The sequence below is a fragment of the Delphinus delphis genome, chromosome 15, assembly GCF_949987515.2.
Source record: "Delphinus delphis chromosome 15, mDelDel1.2, whole genome shotgun sequence".
Lineage (NCBI taxonomy): Eukaryota > Metazoa > Chordata > Mammalia > Artiodactyla > Delphinidae > Delphinus > Delphinus delphis.
Window position 1 is genome coordinate 79,522,348 of NC_082697.1, and position 17,749 is coordinate 79,540,096.

Here is a 17,749-nt window from a genome sequence, read left to right on the forward strand (position 1 = left end):
GACTCATCCTTCCTCAAAAGCAGGGAAGGCTTCCCAGAGGAGGTGACATTTGGGCTGGGCCCAGAAGGCTGTGCCGGAGTTCCCCAGGTGGACAGAGGAGGAAATGGAATTCCAGCACAGGGGAACCGCATGGGTAAAGGCACAAAGGAGTGAGAGCACATGTTTGGGGGCAGATGACCCAGGCTGAGGGGCTGGATGTTGGCTACAGGATGCGGTGTGGCACGGGATGAAGTTGTAAGATAGCCTAAGGCAAAATGCAAAGGGGTCTTGCAGGCTGTATCAAGGACTGCCCAGCATTCCTCTGTCCCACCTCCCTTTTTGCCTCCTCCTTGTTCTACCCCGGGGCGCTGGGCTCCACATGTTTCAGGCACTTTGCTGGCCCTAGGAGTTGAGGCTAAACAGCCCTCAGCCCTCAGGGGGAGCCAGACCTGTGTGCCCACAGTGAAACAGTGAGTGGCTAGAGCTCCAGGAGGGTCACACCAGCCAGAGCGGGGAGGGGGAGCTTCCAGAAAGTGGGGAGGCCTGTGAGCAGTGATTTTGAGGTCATGCAGGAGTCGGGTGCAGAGCATCCCAGGGAAAGGGAGCAGCAGGGGGAAAGGCCTGGATGCAGGAGGGTTGGAGAATCTGTGTGGGAGCAGCAGGGGACGGCTAGTCCAGGAGACAGGCCATGTCACGACTTGAAGCCAGAGTGACAGGAAGCCACTAGAGGCTGTTAATCAGGGCATGATTTGCTGACTTGCTCCTGGACCAATCTCCCAGGTTGCTGTTGGAAGATGAACAGAAAGAGGTCGGGGAGGGTGGGACAGACAGGATGCTGAGGCCAGAGTGGACCAGAGGGAGAGGCTTGAACTGAGGCGGTAACGAGAGAGGAGGAGATGGATAAATGTGAGCAAGGTTGAGCAGAGGGAATGAGGGACCAAACTTGATGCTGGTGAGCTGTGGGGGGCCAGGACAATGGGGTTCTCCAAGCTCCATGCGTGTCCCTGGCTGGAGGCCGGAAGCTATGCACTGGAGCCAAGGCAGGTAGCAAGCAGGGATCCCAGAACTTTGTGTGGGGCTTGGTGAGTGGGTGATGCCTGTGGGGCACCCTAGGAGAAGGCCTGGTGGAGCTGGGGTGCGGGGCTGGGCTGGGGACAGACGGGAAGCAGGGTTAGAAGAACAGCTTTGCTCTGTAAATCCCCGAGAACCCTCCTCTTCTGAAGAATCTGGATGACGCTCCCAGGCACAGGTCGGGAACAAAGGCTCAGAGAGGAGCAGTGACATCGTCAGGGTCACAAAACAGGGAGTAGAGAAGCCTGACCTAGAACTCAGACATGTGCGGGGATGGACGTATGAAAGGAGCTTGTGTTCTCATGACCACTGTCACCTCCTGTCACTGTCCCCTTCAGAGCCTTTTTCCTCTCACAGTCCCCTTCTCTTCTCTGCCTTTCAGACTCCATGGCTCTGAACACCCCTCACCCCCCAGCACTTTGAGGCCAGTGAGGGGAGTATGTGTTTGGGCGGGGGGGTTGTACCGAAGGAGGGCCCCATCTGGGATGTCCAGACATGCCCAGTTCCTTCTCTTCTCACCTCCCTCCACCCCTTCCCTCCCTCCCATCCCACTCCCTGGGAAGGAGGCCTCCCTGTTGCCTAGCAACTAGCAGAGCCTTGGAGAAAGGAAATGGAAATAGCTCAGGAGGTGCCTCCCCTCTGCTAAGATAAGTCCTCGGAGTGTGTGCGCGCATGCGCACACGCGTTTATACATGCGCAGGGGGCAGGTAGGCACATGCTCTACTTTGGGTCTAGCACGAAGCCACAGCTTCTCACCTCCCAAGCCATGCTGCCTCCTACCCCATCCCAAGCCGGCAGGAGGATGCGGCTGCCTGGAGAGTTAATGTCAGTGCCACTTTTGGTCACATCCTCAGAAGCAGTGTTCCCAGAACAAAGGAGGGGACAGTCCTGTGGGCTTCAATCAGGCCCCTACCTGGAATGGACTTTGGAAAAGTTAGCCAAATCCAAGTGGGAACTGAAAACTGCATCTGAGGTGGGAATGGAGTTGAGCCTGGAGAAGGTTCCATCTTCCCGTCTAGGCAGGGCTCTCCCAGAGCAGCCTGGGAGGGGGGAGCACATGTGGTCTGTGACTCCAGGGGCCAGAGCCAGGAGAATGGGCACTGGGGAGTGAGAGGAGGGTGTTAAACTGAGCCTGAAGGAAAAACAAGAATAAAACCAACAAATTTCCCCAGAGACCGACTTGGTTGCCTGGGGAGCTGCCAGCAGGCGTGCAGGCAGGAGCCAGGCAGGCAGGGGCCAGGCATTGGTACAAGGCAGAGAGGGTTGTCCTGAGTGGTACTAGGTCCCTGGAGATGAGAAGGTTACTTAGAGCCCATCTAGTCCGGCCTGAATCCACCCACCTTACAGATGGGGAAAGCCCAGTGTCCGTCCGGTTCCCCCTCATGCCCTGGGGTGTGACCCAAAGGTGCAAACCTGCCACCAGCCCGGCTCTGCAGCATGAGGCGAAGCGGATTAGAGCCGTGAGTGGTCCTTTAAATCTCCAGGATTAACCCGCGCCGAGAGGAGCTTAGCAGGTGGCCGAGAAGTGACCATCCCGCCGGGTGTCTGTTTCTACCCCGCAGGGCCGAGGCCAGCAGCTCCGGGAGCAGCCACCATGTCCTCCACAGTGAACAACGGGGCCGCCAGCATGCCGTCCCCGACCGACGCGGCGAACGGCTTTCCGCAGCCGGGCGCTTCGTCGGGGGCCTGGCCGCGGGCGGAGGAGGAGCTGCGCGCCGCGGAGCCCGGCCTAGTGAAGCGCGCGCACCGCGAGATCCTGGACCACGAGCGCAAGCGGCGCGTGGAACTCAAGTGCATGGAGCTGCAGGAGATGATGGAGGAGCAGGGGTGAGTCGGGAGGGGGCGGGACCGGGGCGGGGCACTGGGGGCGTGGAGGGAACCAAGGGCGGCGCCGGGGCGGAGCCAGCGTTGGGACCCGGGAGCCCGTAAGGTCAGAATCTGAACCACTGCAAGCCCAGCCGAACTTTCATTCATTTATTAGTTTATTCTACCAATAAGCCATCTTGAACTCCTGCTCTATGTCAAGCTCTGACCTGGGCTCAGATTCGCAGAAGCCAAGGAGACACAGTCCATGCCTTCCAGAAATATCCAGCCCAGGGCAGGAGAGAGGCCTGTAAACATCAGTGATAAATCAAAGCCTCAGTTTCCCCTTCTATAAAATGGGTGGATCGAGCTGCCTGCTCTCTGCCAAGCAGATGCTGCAGCCAGGCAAGAAAGTACAGTGGGCCCCTACTGTGTGTGAGGGCTGCCTGTGGTTTCAGCAAAGAAATCCCACCCTGGAAGCTTAGGTTTCACCCTATCTAGTTCAGAACCAGCCACAGGGGCACACAAGTGTGCCAGGCACTGTTCTGGGCAATGGTGGACCCCAGAGCCGAATCAGAGTCACTTCCTCAAAGACCACCCTTCCAACCCCTATTCCTTCCCCATCTCAGAAGGGAAAAAAACATGTTAACAACCAACTCCACCATAAGACAGATTAGAATCATGGTTATAGGACAGGACAGGAGAGGGTCAAGTGCTTCAGGAGCTCAGAGGGGAGATTATGAGAGAAGACATTTGAATGGGCCTTGAAGCACGTGTAGGAGTTCGTCAGGCTGAGAAGGAGGGGCTGCGCATTCATCAGTAAGGATTTAGGGACCTCCCCCTGAAAATCCAGTGGAGACAGGACAGCCCTCACACGTGGAGCTGGAGGCAAAGAAACAGAGAACAAAGCCATTCCCATCTGTGCAGCTCCAAGGAAAGCTGGTATTCCCAAGCCTCCCTTTTGCATCTGCCCTGAGTACTTTGAAACTACTGGGCCGGCTGTTGAGGGAGTCAGAGTGGGGAGCAGGGCCCGCCCATCAGGCTTGCACTGTCAGTGAGCTGAGAAATCAGAAATGCCCAGTGCACTAGGGCCTGGAGCCACATGGCGACAGACAGCCTGTGGACAGCAGTCCTTCCAAACCACATCTTTGTCTGTTCATCCAGGCCTCCTGGGCTCCCTAAGAGGCAGCCAAGACAAGGCTCACTGTCCCTTTGGAGCCCAGAAGACACTGAGGCTCAGACAGAGATAGTCACCACCACCCAAGGCCCTCAGGAAGGCAGGGCCAGGCAGGGCCGCTTGTAGGAAAAGAAAGGGGCACGGGGACTTGGTGTTCACCGCCAGGTGGGGACCAGGTGGGGGTGCGGAGGGTCCCTGCAGAGAGGGATGGATGGGTGGAAGGCTGCTGAAGACAGACAGAAAGGAGGCTTCCAGCTGGCAATGAAAACAGGTTTGATGAGCTGTGGATGTGGCCAAAGAAATGAGATCCCAAGGGGCAGGGTGGAGTAGCGGGTGGGGAATGGAGTATCCTTCTGCAGAGAAAGTCCCAGACCTTAATTAAACCTGCAATTCCTGCTGAATTGGGAGACTCGAGAAGTGGAGGGAGTGTGGGAGTGGCTGGGAAACAGGATTACTGGGACAGCAGAGAACCAGCCTTCCCTGCTTCATTCTAGGAAAACACCCCTTTCCCCTCCCAGAGCCCCGCCCCTTCTCCGTCACAGGGCCCCGCCCCCTTCCTAAGCCCCTTCCTCTTCACTGAACCTTCCCCTTCGGAAAGGCCTCCCCCTCACAGAGCCCCAACCTTTCAGGGGCCTTCCCTCCCCAACCGCCCCACCCCGCCGGTTGAATCTCCCCCTGCACTGGGAGGCTTATTATCCGACGAGGGCAGCCTCGGTGGAGGGGGACGGCATTTGGCCGTGTCCTTGGTGTCCGTCCCCTGGCATCAAGGACTTACGCCTCTCTAGGAAGCACCCATCAGGCCTCCAAATGTTTCGTCAGGGGCCCTTCCCCCACCCAAGCTCTCACTCCAAGTGGTCCTTAGACTGGAGTCTCCCACAAAGCTAGCTCTCAAGTTACCATCCACCTCCCCTCCCCATCTCTTAGCGGCTGCGCGGTCGGTAGAGGGCACAGCCACTCTGGAGCCCAGCAGTCCGGGCTTCCAGCCCTGGCCTGTGACCTTGGGCAAGTCACAGCTACTGGCCTGTTAAATAGGGAGTTGTTCTGGGAATTCCTTGGCCGTCCAATGGTTAGGACTCCACGCTTTCACTGCTGAGGACCCAGGTTTCCATCTCTGTTTAGGGAACTAAGATCCCGCAAGCCGAGGCGGGGGGTGGGGGTGGGGGGATAAATAAATAAATAAAAATAAGAATAAAAAGTTTAAAAAGGGCTTCCCTGGTGGCGCAGTGGTTGAGAGTCCGCCTGCCGATGCAGGGGACACGGGTTTGTGCCCCGGTCCGGGAAGATCCCACATGCCGCGGAGCGGCTGGGCCCGTGAGGCATGGCCGCTGAGCCTGCGCGTCCGGAGCCTGTGCCCCGCAACGGGAGAGGCCACAACAGTGAGAGGCCTGCGTACCGAAAAAAAATAAAAAAATAAAAAAAATAAAATTTTTTAAAGGTGGGGGAGAGTTGTTCCGAGTGTCCTGTGGACTAAGGAACATGCAGGGCTCCCGCATGCGGAGCCAATCCCCAGAAAGTGCTCCACAAACACTAGAGACCTTTGCTCTGTTATAAAATCCAGCCATTAATATCCATTCCTAGAAACGCTGGGTCATTCGCATTTATTTACCAGCTTCTCAAACATTTGACAAATATTCCCACTAGTCACAGGAACACACATTCTTTGGCCCTGTTAAAAAGAAATCCCTTCCTTAATATTGATGGATGGCGGCTAATTCACTGGTGATTGACGCTGCCTTCGGAGTCATCTTCCTGGGCAGCCTCCACGTGCAGCCGGCAACCACCTTGGGGGTGGGGATAGCGCCCCCAGCCTTTGGGACGTGATGCTCCAACTCCGGCCCCAGACATCCCCCCACATCCTACCCATGCCCCTTCCTATGAGGACACTCGAGGTGGACAGAGCACGGCTCTGCCCCTAGCTGGGTTTGGAGCTTTGAATCCTCCCTTCTCCCTGTTCTGTTTCCTCATCTGTAAAATGGGAATAGTAAGGCCACCCACCCGCCTCAGAGCTGTGGTGAAGATCAAATTAATGACTGAGGAAGTAATTATCTAGGAAATGCCGGATCTGGGCAAAGACAGGCAGAATGAAACATTTTCAACGCTGGGACCCTCTTTTAAAATGCATTGTCGGGGGCTTCCCTGGTGGCGCAGTGGTTGAGAGTCCGCCTGCCGATGCAGGGGACACGGGTTCGCGCCCTGGTCCGGGAAGATCCCACATGCTGCGGAGTGGCTGGGCCCGTGAGCCATGGCCGCTGAGCCTGCGCGTCCGGAGCCTGTACTCCGCAACGGGAGAGGCCACAACAGTGAGAGGCCCGCGTACCGCAAAAAAAAAAAAAAAAAAAAAAATGCATTGTCGGGACTTCCCTGGTGGCGTAGTGGTTAAGTGTCCACCTGCCAATGCAGGGGACACAGGTTCGAGCCCTGGGCCGGGAAGATCCCACATGCCGCGGAGCAACTAAGCCTGTGCGCCACAACTACTGAGCCTGCGCTCTACAGCCTGCGAGCCACAACTACTGAGTCCACGTGCCACAACTACTGAAGCCCGCACGCCTAGAGCCCGTGCTCTGCAACAAGAGAAGCCACCGCAATGAGAAGCCACGCACTGCAACTTAGAGTAGCCCCAGCTCGCCGCAACTGGAGAAAGCCCTCGTGCAGCAGTGAAGACCCGACGCAGCCAAATTAAAAAAAAAAAAAAGAAATGCATTGTCCCCTCCCCCCACCCCAGCCCCAGAGGGCAACCCAGGAAGTCCCCAAGCAAAAATGAATTTGGCACATCCTTTCCGAAGAGTGAAGCGGCAACGAGGGAGCCAGATCGGCTTGGGAAGCAGTGGAGCCAGTAGGCTGCGGCGCTGAGACAGGCAGCCTTGCCCTGCCTACCCGCTTCCCCTGTCCAAGCCCTTGACTTTTAGCCATCCAGGCCTCCTGCGTGGCCTTAAGTTGGCAGGTGCTGCCACATCCTCAGGGAGTGGGTGATTTGGATGCCGGCCTCCCTCTCCTCAGCCTTTGCCTCCTGGGAGAGCAGAGGGGAGAGGCCCAGGTGATTCCTGACCCGGACCACGCTGACGTGGGAGGGGTCTAGGGTAGAAAAAGGCAGGGTGCCTGGGACGACTAGACCCTCTGTCCCCACAGCTCTGGGACAAATAATCCTCAATCAGCTCCATTTATGGGCACCTACTACGTGCCAGGCACTGCGCAAAGTGCTTTATACGCACTATCTCCCTTAATCCTGTGACGACCTTGAAAGGCAGGTTACTGTCCCGTTTCACAGATGGAGAGGCTCAGGCTAAGAGAAGTATGCGGACTTGTCCAACGTCACAGAGCTAGAAAGTGGGGGCGCTGGGATTTGAACACAGGACGGCCTGGCTCTTCTGCCTCTCCTCGTAACGCCTGTGGCCTCAGCTGAGAGGTGCGAGGGGAGAGGAGAATCCAGGTGGTGGTCACACTTGAGACCGCTTCGCCCAATAACCAGATGTCCTCCCTGGGTCCCAGCTTCTCCCAGCAAGAGACCCCGGCACATAGAGGGGTCCTACTGAGTCAGTTCAGTCCAGCAACAGCGGCCCCCCCAACAGCAGGTGCTGGCGTTAGTCACCTCGCCTTACACCTGCCGGCTCTGGGATGAGCCCTAAGTCCCTGCACACGTCCTGCTCCGGGTCTTCATGAAATCCTGGGCTTCGCTCCCACCTCCCAGCCTTCACGTGCTCTGTAGATCCCCGGGCGTGCGGCTTGGACCCTGGCCTGAAGCCCCTCCCATACAGCTGGGGGTCTGGCCCAGCCTGGCTCTCGGTCCACCTCCTTCCTGACCCTGCCAGGTCCCAGGCCCCCTGCCGATGGCCCAGCCAGCTGGTGTCTCCCTCCCAGGGGTCTCTGAGTTTGGGGCTCGGCAGTGCTGAAGGGCCAGTACTGTTTTTCTCTGTGCTGGTGACAATGACAAGCTGGTCTCCTGAGGAGAAGGTGAGATGGAAGCAGTTCCTCTGAGCCTCCACTGCTCAGAAAAGGACCAAGGATGTGACTCAGGGGATGTTTACAGCAGGAGGGATTCCCTCCTTCAGAGCCCGGTGACCGAGGGCTCTGTCCTGCCCAGCAGGCAAGGCCTAGGGACCTCCAGCTGAATGCTAAACAGGGACCAAGGCGGACACGTACAAGCCAAGGCCCAGGGCTGGTGAAGCTGGGTCAGTGGTGTCCGCACAGCAGGACCTGAGACACACACACTCCTGCGGAAATGGTGGGGGTTGGAAGAGACGGGCTCCTCCCGCTGCCAGGCTGGACTCCATCCTCCCTATGGGGAGGGATAAGTTAGGAGATTGGGATTAACATATTCACACTACTATATATAAAATAGATAACCAAGAAGGACCTGCTATATAGCACAGGGAGCTCTACTCAATATTTTGTAATAACCTATAAGGGAAAAGAAGCTGAAAAAGAATATATATATGTGTATATATATCTGAATCACTTTGCTGTACACCTGAAACACAACATTGTAAATCAACAATAGGTCAATTAAAAAAAAGAAAGGAAAAAAAAGGTTAAAATGGTGAAAAAAAATCCTCCCTATAGTGGGCCGCAGAGGTGCCCAAACCTATAGAGGGTGACACCCCAGCTGGGGGTCAGGGGACACATGGTTAAGAAGTAGGTAGTGTTCCTCTCCTAACCCCCCTACCGCCATATTCACCCGGTTCCGAGTCCCAGCCGTTCTCCCTACCAGATGGTATTGCGTCCACTTCTCCCCCTCCAACCTCACGCCCACTCTCTAGCTCTGACCTCAGCACCTCCCCCCTGAACCCCTGCCGTAGCCCAGGGCCGGCCTCCCTCTCCTCCAGCCACACGGCCACCAGAGCCATCTCTCCAAAATGAAAATTCCACCTTCGAACTCTTCAGTCCCCTCCATCACCATCTACTCATTTATCAAACACTTTTGGATGCCACGTGTGGCAGGCAAGGTGCCAGGTGCGAGGACACAACAGCAATTCAGACAGACAAGGTCCCTGCCCCCAGGGAACTCCCAGGCCAGGAGTCAACGCACGACGACTAGCACACGAACCACCTGCCAGGAACCGGGAAGCTCGGTTTGCTATGGAAACACAAACACAAACGTTGACACCTAGCCTGGTGGGGGGGGTGGGAATCCATCCTGCTGTAAACATGCATGAGTCACATCTCTGTGCTTAGCCACGGTTACTCCCCAGAGCAAACCTGGAAGTTAATTTATGAGTCAAAAGCTGTATTCATTTTCCTTTAAGCCTCTTGAAAAGAATTGCCAAATTGCTCTCCAAAAAGGTAGGGTCAATCCCAAATGCTTGCTGAAGGAGAGGAAGGAAGGAGAAAAGAGATGGGGTCCCTGAGAGGGAACAGTGTGGCATTTTCATGGACGGGCTGAGTGGGCCGGGCTGTGCACAGAGGGTGGATGGTCAGATGACAAAGAAGACGGGACCTCGGTTCCTATTTGGTCACCATATTTTCTGTCCAGGACGATGACCTGCAGCCCAGGAAGGGGAGAGGGTGGGAGCCTGGGACCCCAAGACTCAACCAGCAGCGTCCACTGGATCCAGCTGCATGTGCTGGGCCCAGGGCCGGGGGCTGGGTGAGCACAGAACCCCCCCACCCCGGGAGCAGCGTGGACATCTGTCACAGTGGTGGTGTGAGAGAGATTACAGCCAAGCCCAGGGTGTGGGAACAAGGATGAGGGGTAGATAATTCTGGGCTTTGGTCCCTAGCCTCAGGGAGGGAGGGAGAGCGGAGTAGAGAAGTCGGGAGCTTCCATCCAAGGCCCAGACTCCATCCACCCCCCATCCCAAGCTGGGAAGCAATGGATCTACTCCTGGGATCCTGGGCCAGCCACCTGGCAGCCTAGACCTTACCGAGGCGGGGATGCGCTGAGGATCTCCCCAGGCTACTGTGAGGATCAGAGGTCCCTGAAGCAGGAAAGCAGAAAAGGCCATGTATGTGTCCAGGCCACGGGTCTCACTTTGTCCCCTAAAATGTCTCCAGAGAGTGACTGCAGCCGGGACGTGGGAGGGAGGCCTGCCCTGGGGTGGGGGAGGGCCAGGAGGAAGGGCCCCGTCTCCCCTGGTGGGTCTCCCCACTTCTGGGAGCAACACTTCCTGTAGTTTATGCGTTTGTTTGGCTGGTAGTTTGTTTGTTTAGTTGATTGGTTGGCTGAGTTGGTGCAAAACGGGTAGGCCTTGAGCCTCCCCAGCACTGAGAATCTTGGTGGTGGTGTGACCTTGGACAGGTCGTTGCAAGCTGGAAAGTGCCCACGTGACTGAGGGCTGGGGGGATGGGCTGGGGGGCAGGCAGCTGGGGAGGAAACCAAACCCAAGACAGCAGTTCTCATCTTCCCTGTGCCCCACAGGTACTCAGAGGAGGAGACCCGGCAGAAGGTCAGGACTTTCCGGCAGATGCTAATGGAGAAGGAGGGAATGCTCACCAGGGAGGACCGGCCTGGGGGCCACATGTGAGTGCTGCCTGGGTGGGCAGGGCACAGAGAGAGTGCAGGCTCAGGCAGCAGCTGGGGGCCAGAGGGGCCTTTCCCAGGGATCCCTAAGTTGGTCGGGGCTGGAGAGGGGAGAAAGAGGAGAAGGAGGACAGGGCATGGGTCTTGCCCACTGGAAGCTCTGGCCTGGCCCGGGGCACGAGCAGGAGCCGTTGGGCACCTGGGCATCCCCGAGGCCCTCTCCCTGGGCCCTGGGTTCTATCTATCGCCCAGCGGTAGGGGAGGCACCCCAGATCTCAGCTCAGGGAAGGCTGCGTGCGAATCAGGAACTTGAGAAATGTTCTCACCCTCGTGTTGTCCGTGGCGGGTAGGCTAGTCCCTCTGCCCCAACGACCACCACCTATGAAGTGGCCTCCGGAGCAAGCACAGACTCTGGAAAATAAGAACTAACGCACCAATGCCATTGCTGGCTTAGCCAAAGGCTAATCGGGTACAGAGAGCATGGGCTCTGCGGCGGTCACGTCTCTGCAGCTGTCACAGGACAGGAGGAGCACTGAGGTGCTGTGGCCCCCCGGGGGGGCTTTGGATCAAACAGGGAAGTTACAGGGAGGCAGACTTTGTCTCAGATTACAGGAGAACCATCAGCCACTCAAAACCATAGGAAATGGAGCAGCTGCCATAGGAGGGCGGGGACTGCAAGTGTCCGGGCCTGGCTGGATGATGGCATCTTGCTGGGTCCCTAAGTCCCTGTGCACCTTTACTGGCACAAAAATAAAATGACAGCAGCACCTTCTGAGCGATTTTCCTGTTGCCGTTGTCTTGAGGGCAGACGGCATGCCAGGAGTAGATGGACCTCAACAGGCAGCGGGGAAGCCCTTTCTGCAGAAATTCTGGACTGCTGGGGGATCCCGGGTTGGGGTGTCCCCTCCTAACCCCACTCAACCTCACCTCTCTGGCTTGAGTAGGAACATAAGCAGAGTCAGGGGGACTTCCCTGGTGGTCCACTGGTTAGGACAACGTGCTTCCACTGCAGGGGGCGCGGGTTCGATCCCTGGTCAGGGAACTAAGATCCCACGTGCTGCACAGCGTGGCCAAAAAGAAAAAAGAAAAAAAGAAGAAGCAGAGTCATGGCAGCCTCGGGTTTGTAGGGGGCTCGTGGGTGATCTGGGGGAGCCTGGCTCAGCAGGCCTGCTCTCTCCTCCCCGGAGGTGGGAAGAAGTCATACCACCACCACCTCCTTCTCTCCAGCTTCCCAGAACCCACAGCACCCCTCAACAACTGCTGTGCCCACCTCACTGATGCCCGAAGGTCCCCACCACCACCCAGCAGGGCGAGCCCCTCCCTCCCTTCCCTTCTCAAACTTCCCGACAACCAGATTCTCCCGCTGCTGTCCACACCACCTCCAAACCCACCAGGTCCTGCCTTTCTGACCTGTGTCCCCCCAGATCCCCTCAGGGCGCCTCTGGAAAATCAGCCACCCTTTCCTCTTCCATCCAGTGTGAGGGCGGGAGGCCTCATCCGGAATCTATCTTTGCCACCTTCTCTGGGCCCTTCCAGCAATAACCGCCCCTCCAGCCCAAAACTGCCATCCTGCCTGCCCTCTCCTGGGCTCCTTCTTAATCTACTCCCTGTCCTTCCTCAATTTCTGCTATCTCCCCCCCGCTTCCAGCCCACATGTGTCTCTCCTTTTTCCACCACACTTCTGCAGAGCACGTGGTACACGTTGTCTCCACTTCCTTAAGCCATGGAGGTCTGGCTTCTTGCCCCCATGACTCCGGTGACCTGCTTGGGCCGTGGCTGCCTGAGCCCTCCTTAGCATGGCCCGGGCTCCTCTGCAGGCCTGGCCTCTCTCTGGCGCATGCCACCACTGTACTTCCCCAGTGGAAACCTGCTTTTCCCCCTGGCTTCCAAGATTCAGTTCTTTGTGAGTTTCCTCCTACCTCTCTGATGGCTTCTGCTCCTCCCTCACTTCTGCCCACTTCTCAGATGTTGGCTCCCCCCAAGGATCTGTCATGTCCTCAGGTCTCTCCCCCAGGTCTCCCTTCCCTCTTCTTCCTGGGGAATCTCATCCATCCCCCAGCTGGAACGCTGCCCTGGTAGTGGATGACTCCCAAGTCTTTTCCAGAAGTCCTGATCTTCTCTTTCCTGGAATGAATGAATGAATGAATGAATGATGCATTTAAGAACTGGGACACATTAGGAAGGATGTCACGGAGAGGTTGCGGTGTCCATGATCAGAAGGAAAGTCCTTGAAGGTCTGTGCTGTATGCCGAACCCTGCGCTGAGGGGGTGCTATGAGGGGGGCAGGGGTGGGGGGAGGGAAAGACTGCCCCTGCTCCCTGGGTGGAAACACAAACCTCCAACCTGAAACAGGAATTACTGGCAGCCGTGGACAAGAAGAGACAATGTGGCCACTTGAACAACTTAGTCTCAAGCTCTGTGCGTGTCTGGTGGGGGAAGAGAGACAGGCTAGGGTGGTCGGTCAGGAAGGGTTCCTCGGAAGAGGCAGTGTCAGGAAGATTTGACAGTCAAGGAGGACCCCTGCTCTGGAAGCAGAGGAGAATATAGACTTGGCAGGGTCCTGGGATCCTACTAGAATATTAGAAGACATTGAGGACAAGTTCGTTACCAGTTTTGTTTACTGCTGTATCCCTGGTGCCTAAAACAGTGCGGTTTGCCCAATCTCCCCCAAAGCCTCAGTTTCCTCCTTTACACAGGGAAGGGTTGAGACCAGAAGGCTTCTTCTAGCTCACGCAGCCAAAATGGTGTGAAAATAGCATTGCAAACAGTGACTGCAGCAGTGATGGTGGCCTGGATTACTCCCGGGCTGGGAAGAGTTGTTTCTGGTGCTGAACCCAAGGCCAGAGGCAGAGAGGTGACAGAGGGCTAGCAACAGATTGGTCATATGCCTTCCTGTGGACCTGGCATCTGACCAGGTCTTCAGTTCTCAGTTCAGAGTACAGGCTAGTGGAGGGAGAGTGTGTGCTCTGGCATCAGACGCCCCACCTGTCTTAACCTCTAAGTTCAATATTAACCCCCTGAGCTCTGTATCCCAGCTCCACCACACCCCAGCTGTGTGACTTGGGTAGGTCCTTGATTTCCGTGGGCCTTCAGTTCTTTATTTATAAAATGCAGATATTAGTACCATCCTCAAAGGATTGTAGAGGAAATTAATTGAAACAGTGACTGTCAGCGTGAGGGTCAGCGGCTGGCACACAGCAGACGCACATCACCCCTGGATGAGCGCCACCACTGTCTTAGGCACCTCGGGCCGCTATAACACAGTACCGTAAACTGGGTGCTTCGATCTACAACAGAAACTTATTTTTCACTGTTCTGGAGGCTGGAAGTCTGCGATCACGGAGTAGTCCCCTCCAGTCTACTCTCCACACTGGACACCAGAACATCGTACTGCGGTGTTCTGGGTGTGATCCCATAGATGGTAGGAGCCAGTGGAAGGCTCTTGAGAGGTAGGATGTGGTCAGACAGGTGTTTAGGGACTTTCTCCTTTGGCAGATGGATCAGATGGGTAAAACCACAGGGAGAACAGTGGGGCAGCTGGCACTCTAATCCGGCAGGGAAGTGATGGAGAGTGTGGTCCCAGAGACACTGAGAGAGGACATGCTTTTGTCTGGAAACCGATTCATGTGGGGAGTCCTAGTTTGCCCCAGAAAACTTCTGTGGGTCCCCACCCTCCAGGCAATCATATTTGGACTCCCTGGCCTGGCGCTCAAGGCTCTCCACACTCTAGACCCACCCTGGCTTCCCACTCCCGGTATCACGCAGTAGCCAGCCCGACCTGCTGGCAGCTCGCAGCCACGTCCTGCACGTTCTCACTTCCACGCCTTTGCTCATCCTGGGCCCTCAGCCGGAAACACCCTTGTGCACGGGTTCGAATATACCCCATCATTCAAGGCTGCCTCTAAAAACCACTTTATTCCTGGGATAAAAGTAAAATCTTCTCCTCTTTGGGATATATACAATGTTTTCTTTACTTCTATGTCTGTTATCAGTTCTTTGTTTCACTTTAATAGACAACCTTTAAGAATAATTGTTTTCATCACTATATAATGCACCTCCCATATATGGACATAAGATTATATTGCATCTTGGTTTGCAAGAGCACAGAACCATTCAAGTTTACTCCGGATACTTTAAAAAAAAAGAATAATTGTTTTCATAGTTATGTAATATAACAAAATGTTTGGGAGAGAGGGTTTCTGGAAAACAATATTCATATGCTACTTCCTAAAACAATGAGCAAATGCCGGTGTTTTTTTTTTCCATGTGTCTAATTTTATACATAGTGTGACCTCTCCATGCCTCCTATTTTTGCTATGAGGATATCAGTGATGATACCCACATCAGAGGCTTGTTGAGTATTAAATGACTGAATGAGATAAATATATGTAAAGTGTTCAGAACAGCACGCGGCACCTGCCTTAGATTAGTATCATATGCACCTGTCATATTTTTGCCCTGTGCCATGAGGAGCTACAGGAGAGGCCCTTGTTCCTGCCACCCCTGCCCCTGCCTCCCGGCCCCGGGCAGGCCTGGCACACAGGCTGAGTGAGTGAATGGAGAGGGCAGCCCCTTTGCCTGGAACCCTCCTCCTCTTCTGTCTGGATTCATTCATCTGTCAATTGGCCATCAGGCTCCTGGCAAATGGGAAACAGGACCAGTTAATTAGTGAAACTCTTTTCAGAGGGAAGAGCGTGTGACTCGCAGTCTCTTCCCAGGTCGGAGCCCTTCCTGGGAAGCCTGTCCAACAGGTGCTCCCTGCGGTGCTGGGTTCAACCTCGATTTGCCCTTGGTCCCTCTGCAGTGGACTCCAGCTGGGCTTACTTTGGTCAGCTCTGTGGGGTTCCGTTCCTTCTGTCACAGGGGAGGAACACCTCCCCTGCCTATTCCACCGTCGTGGTGAGGAGTAAACTAACTAACAAACGTGAACTTAAGAGCAGGAAATGCTAAACAAATCTAGAATTCAGTGCACACACCCACAACTGTGCCTACAGAGCAGGGAGGGGACAGCTGAGCTAACATCCACAGCAGGGAAGCCCAGCCAGCAGAGGCGAGGGCCGTCCTGTTTGCACATGAATTCTCAAAGCCAATTGCACAGGTGAACTTACATTCTTAATCAAAGGTCCCACAAAATAGGACATGTTCCTCTCCCTCTCTGGACCTCAGTTTTCTCATCTCTGAAGTGGGGGCGTGCAAATGTCTCTAAATCAGGAACTGGTTCTGAGTGGGATTTGAACTGTGGAGAGCCATCTAATCATTAGAGAACATTCTTATTAGTGATATTATCAGCCAGGACGGTCAGGACAGGAGAACCCAGTGTTCTAGCCCTGGGAGAGCCTGCAAAGTGGACATAAGGGTACCAGCTGCACAAAACCAGCAAGAGAGGCCTCAGCATAGGCCCATTTATACCCCTGGAACTGCCAGGAGAAGTCTTACCAGAAGGTTCTGAAACCTTGTGCATCTCCCTGAGCCTGGATCTCCCCACGCCTGTCTTCCGGTGCTCCCAGCAGACAAGGTCAACCTCCCAGAAAGGACTGGAAAGTGAGAGAAGTCAAATGATAAGGTCCCAGGGAGGGAGGATGGGGCAGACGGCAGGGAGCTCTGTCCCTGGGACAGAGGTAGAAAGGAAAGATGTCTCTAGGGGTGCAGCCAGCAGAACGAGGAGGGCTCAGCGAGGGCCTGTATTCAGTGGCTAACCCACCTTGGGTATTAGGAGGCGAGGAAGGAGTCCTGCAGAAGGCAGGGCCCAAACTGAGCTGTTTTCATTTGTAAATAACCTTCGTCATTTTTGTGTTAGGATAAACGGAAGCTCCTTCCTCCCACTGGCTCACCCACACGATGTTTGTGGCGCCCTTCAGTTTTGCTAAAGACTGTGTTTTATGTGTCAGGCGTTTGTAGGGCTGAGGGCTGTGTGGGGGCAATGGGCCCTGGGACAGGCCCAGGAGTTGGAGATTTCAGGGACGGGAAGTAGGAGGCCACTGGCTTCAGGAAGAGGAGCACGGGGAAGAGCAGAGAGGTTTGAATGAAGGGATGTGCGGGCGGTGCAGGGTCAGGGGAACGACATGAGCCTCCAGCACCCCAGAAGCACCTCCCATCACACCGGTGTGACTTCTAGGCTGCCAGGGCCAGGATAGCGTTTGGGATCCAAATGGCATTCTTGACACGAGCCTCAAGGCCAGCCAACCCTGTCAGGTATGGGTTACATCCTTTTTTTTTCAAATCCAAAACTCAGTCTTCCAAGAGCTGCTTAGCGGGTGCTCTGCTGCAGATCTGTCCCTGAAAATCCTTTCACCTTGTAGCTGTGATCTGCCTTCCTTGCTCTGTTTCTCTTTCATGTGTCAAAACCACTTTTCTCCCTGGAAGAGGAAGTGTTGGTGTGTGAGTGTGTGACAGAGGTCCGTCCACCTAGCAATGGTGACCGTGTGTGCATGACCAGGCCTCATGTCAGGAGCTTCACAGAATCTGACTTAATCCTCTCCTCAAAGCTGGGATATTCTCTTCCTCGTCGTATAGATAAGGAGTTGGAGGCTCGGTGAGCGTGGTCACGCCTGAATTCAGACCTGTCTGTGTGAATCCAAAGCTTATGTCACGTCCTTAACGCTCTGCCATCCAAGCCCTGGCCTCCCTCGCTCTGGGCAGGAAAAAGATGAGCCCGGTGAGACCAGGGCTGAGCCTCCATCTGGGAGGGGCACCGTCTAAGCCAGCACAGAATGAAAAATGGAAGATGGAGGGGGCACATCACCCTGGAGCTGGGCCTTTGGAGGGTTATTTCCGGGCGTGTTCAATAAAAAACAAAGTTACACAGCATCTGGGACCTCCGTGAACTGTCCCAACACCGCTGTAACGTAATTAGCGTTCTCATCTTGGAGAAGAGGCTCAGAGAGGGGGCATGACAGGCACTGGGTCACACAGCGACTCAGGGACAGTACATAATGAGGGCACATCTGCAGCTTCAAAGTTCCTGCTCTTGCCTTAAGCCCAGCGGCCTTTAGGGAAAATCGCCACTCTTCCAAGTGCCCGCAGGGAGCAAACACCTGTGGCAGAAGATGGCTGGGGGCTCCTAAGCCCGTAGCTGGGACAAGATGACGCGGTCCCCGCTGAGTGAAGCGGAGAGTTCGGCAAGACGGATGGGGAGCATCGGGGCGGCAGAGTGCAGAGGCCTGTGCCGACCGCCACTGGGCAGTGATTGATGACAGCCTGGCAGCGGGAGCAGAGCCGCCAGGCCTCCAGAGGCTGCAGAGAGGAGGGCGAGGAGAGGATATGAA

The 17,749-nt window shown here is 55.6% G+C and overlaps 1 protein-coding gene across 1 annotated transcript in view; it reads left to right on the forward strand.

Moving 5' to 3' along the window:
• SRRM3 (serine/arginine repetitive matrix 3) overlaps positions 1 to 17,749 on the forward strand; it is a 53,926-nt gene that overhangs the window by 18,168 nt on the left and 18,009 nt on the right. The window contains exons 2-3 of the mRNA XM_060032276.1: positions 2,613 to 2,877; positions 10,383 to 10,484. Of these exons, the coding sequence (XP_059888259.1) occupies positions 2,645 to 2,877; positions 10,383 to 10,484 (335 nt within the window). The 5' untranslated portion in view covers positions 2,613 to 2,644. The remainder of the gene's footprint in view (positions 1 to 2,612; positions 2,878 to 10,382; positions 10,485 to 17,749) is intronic.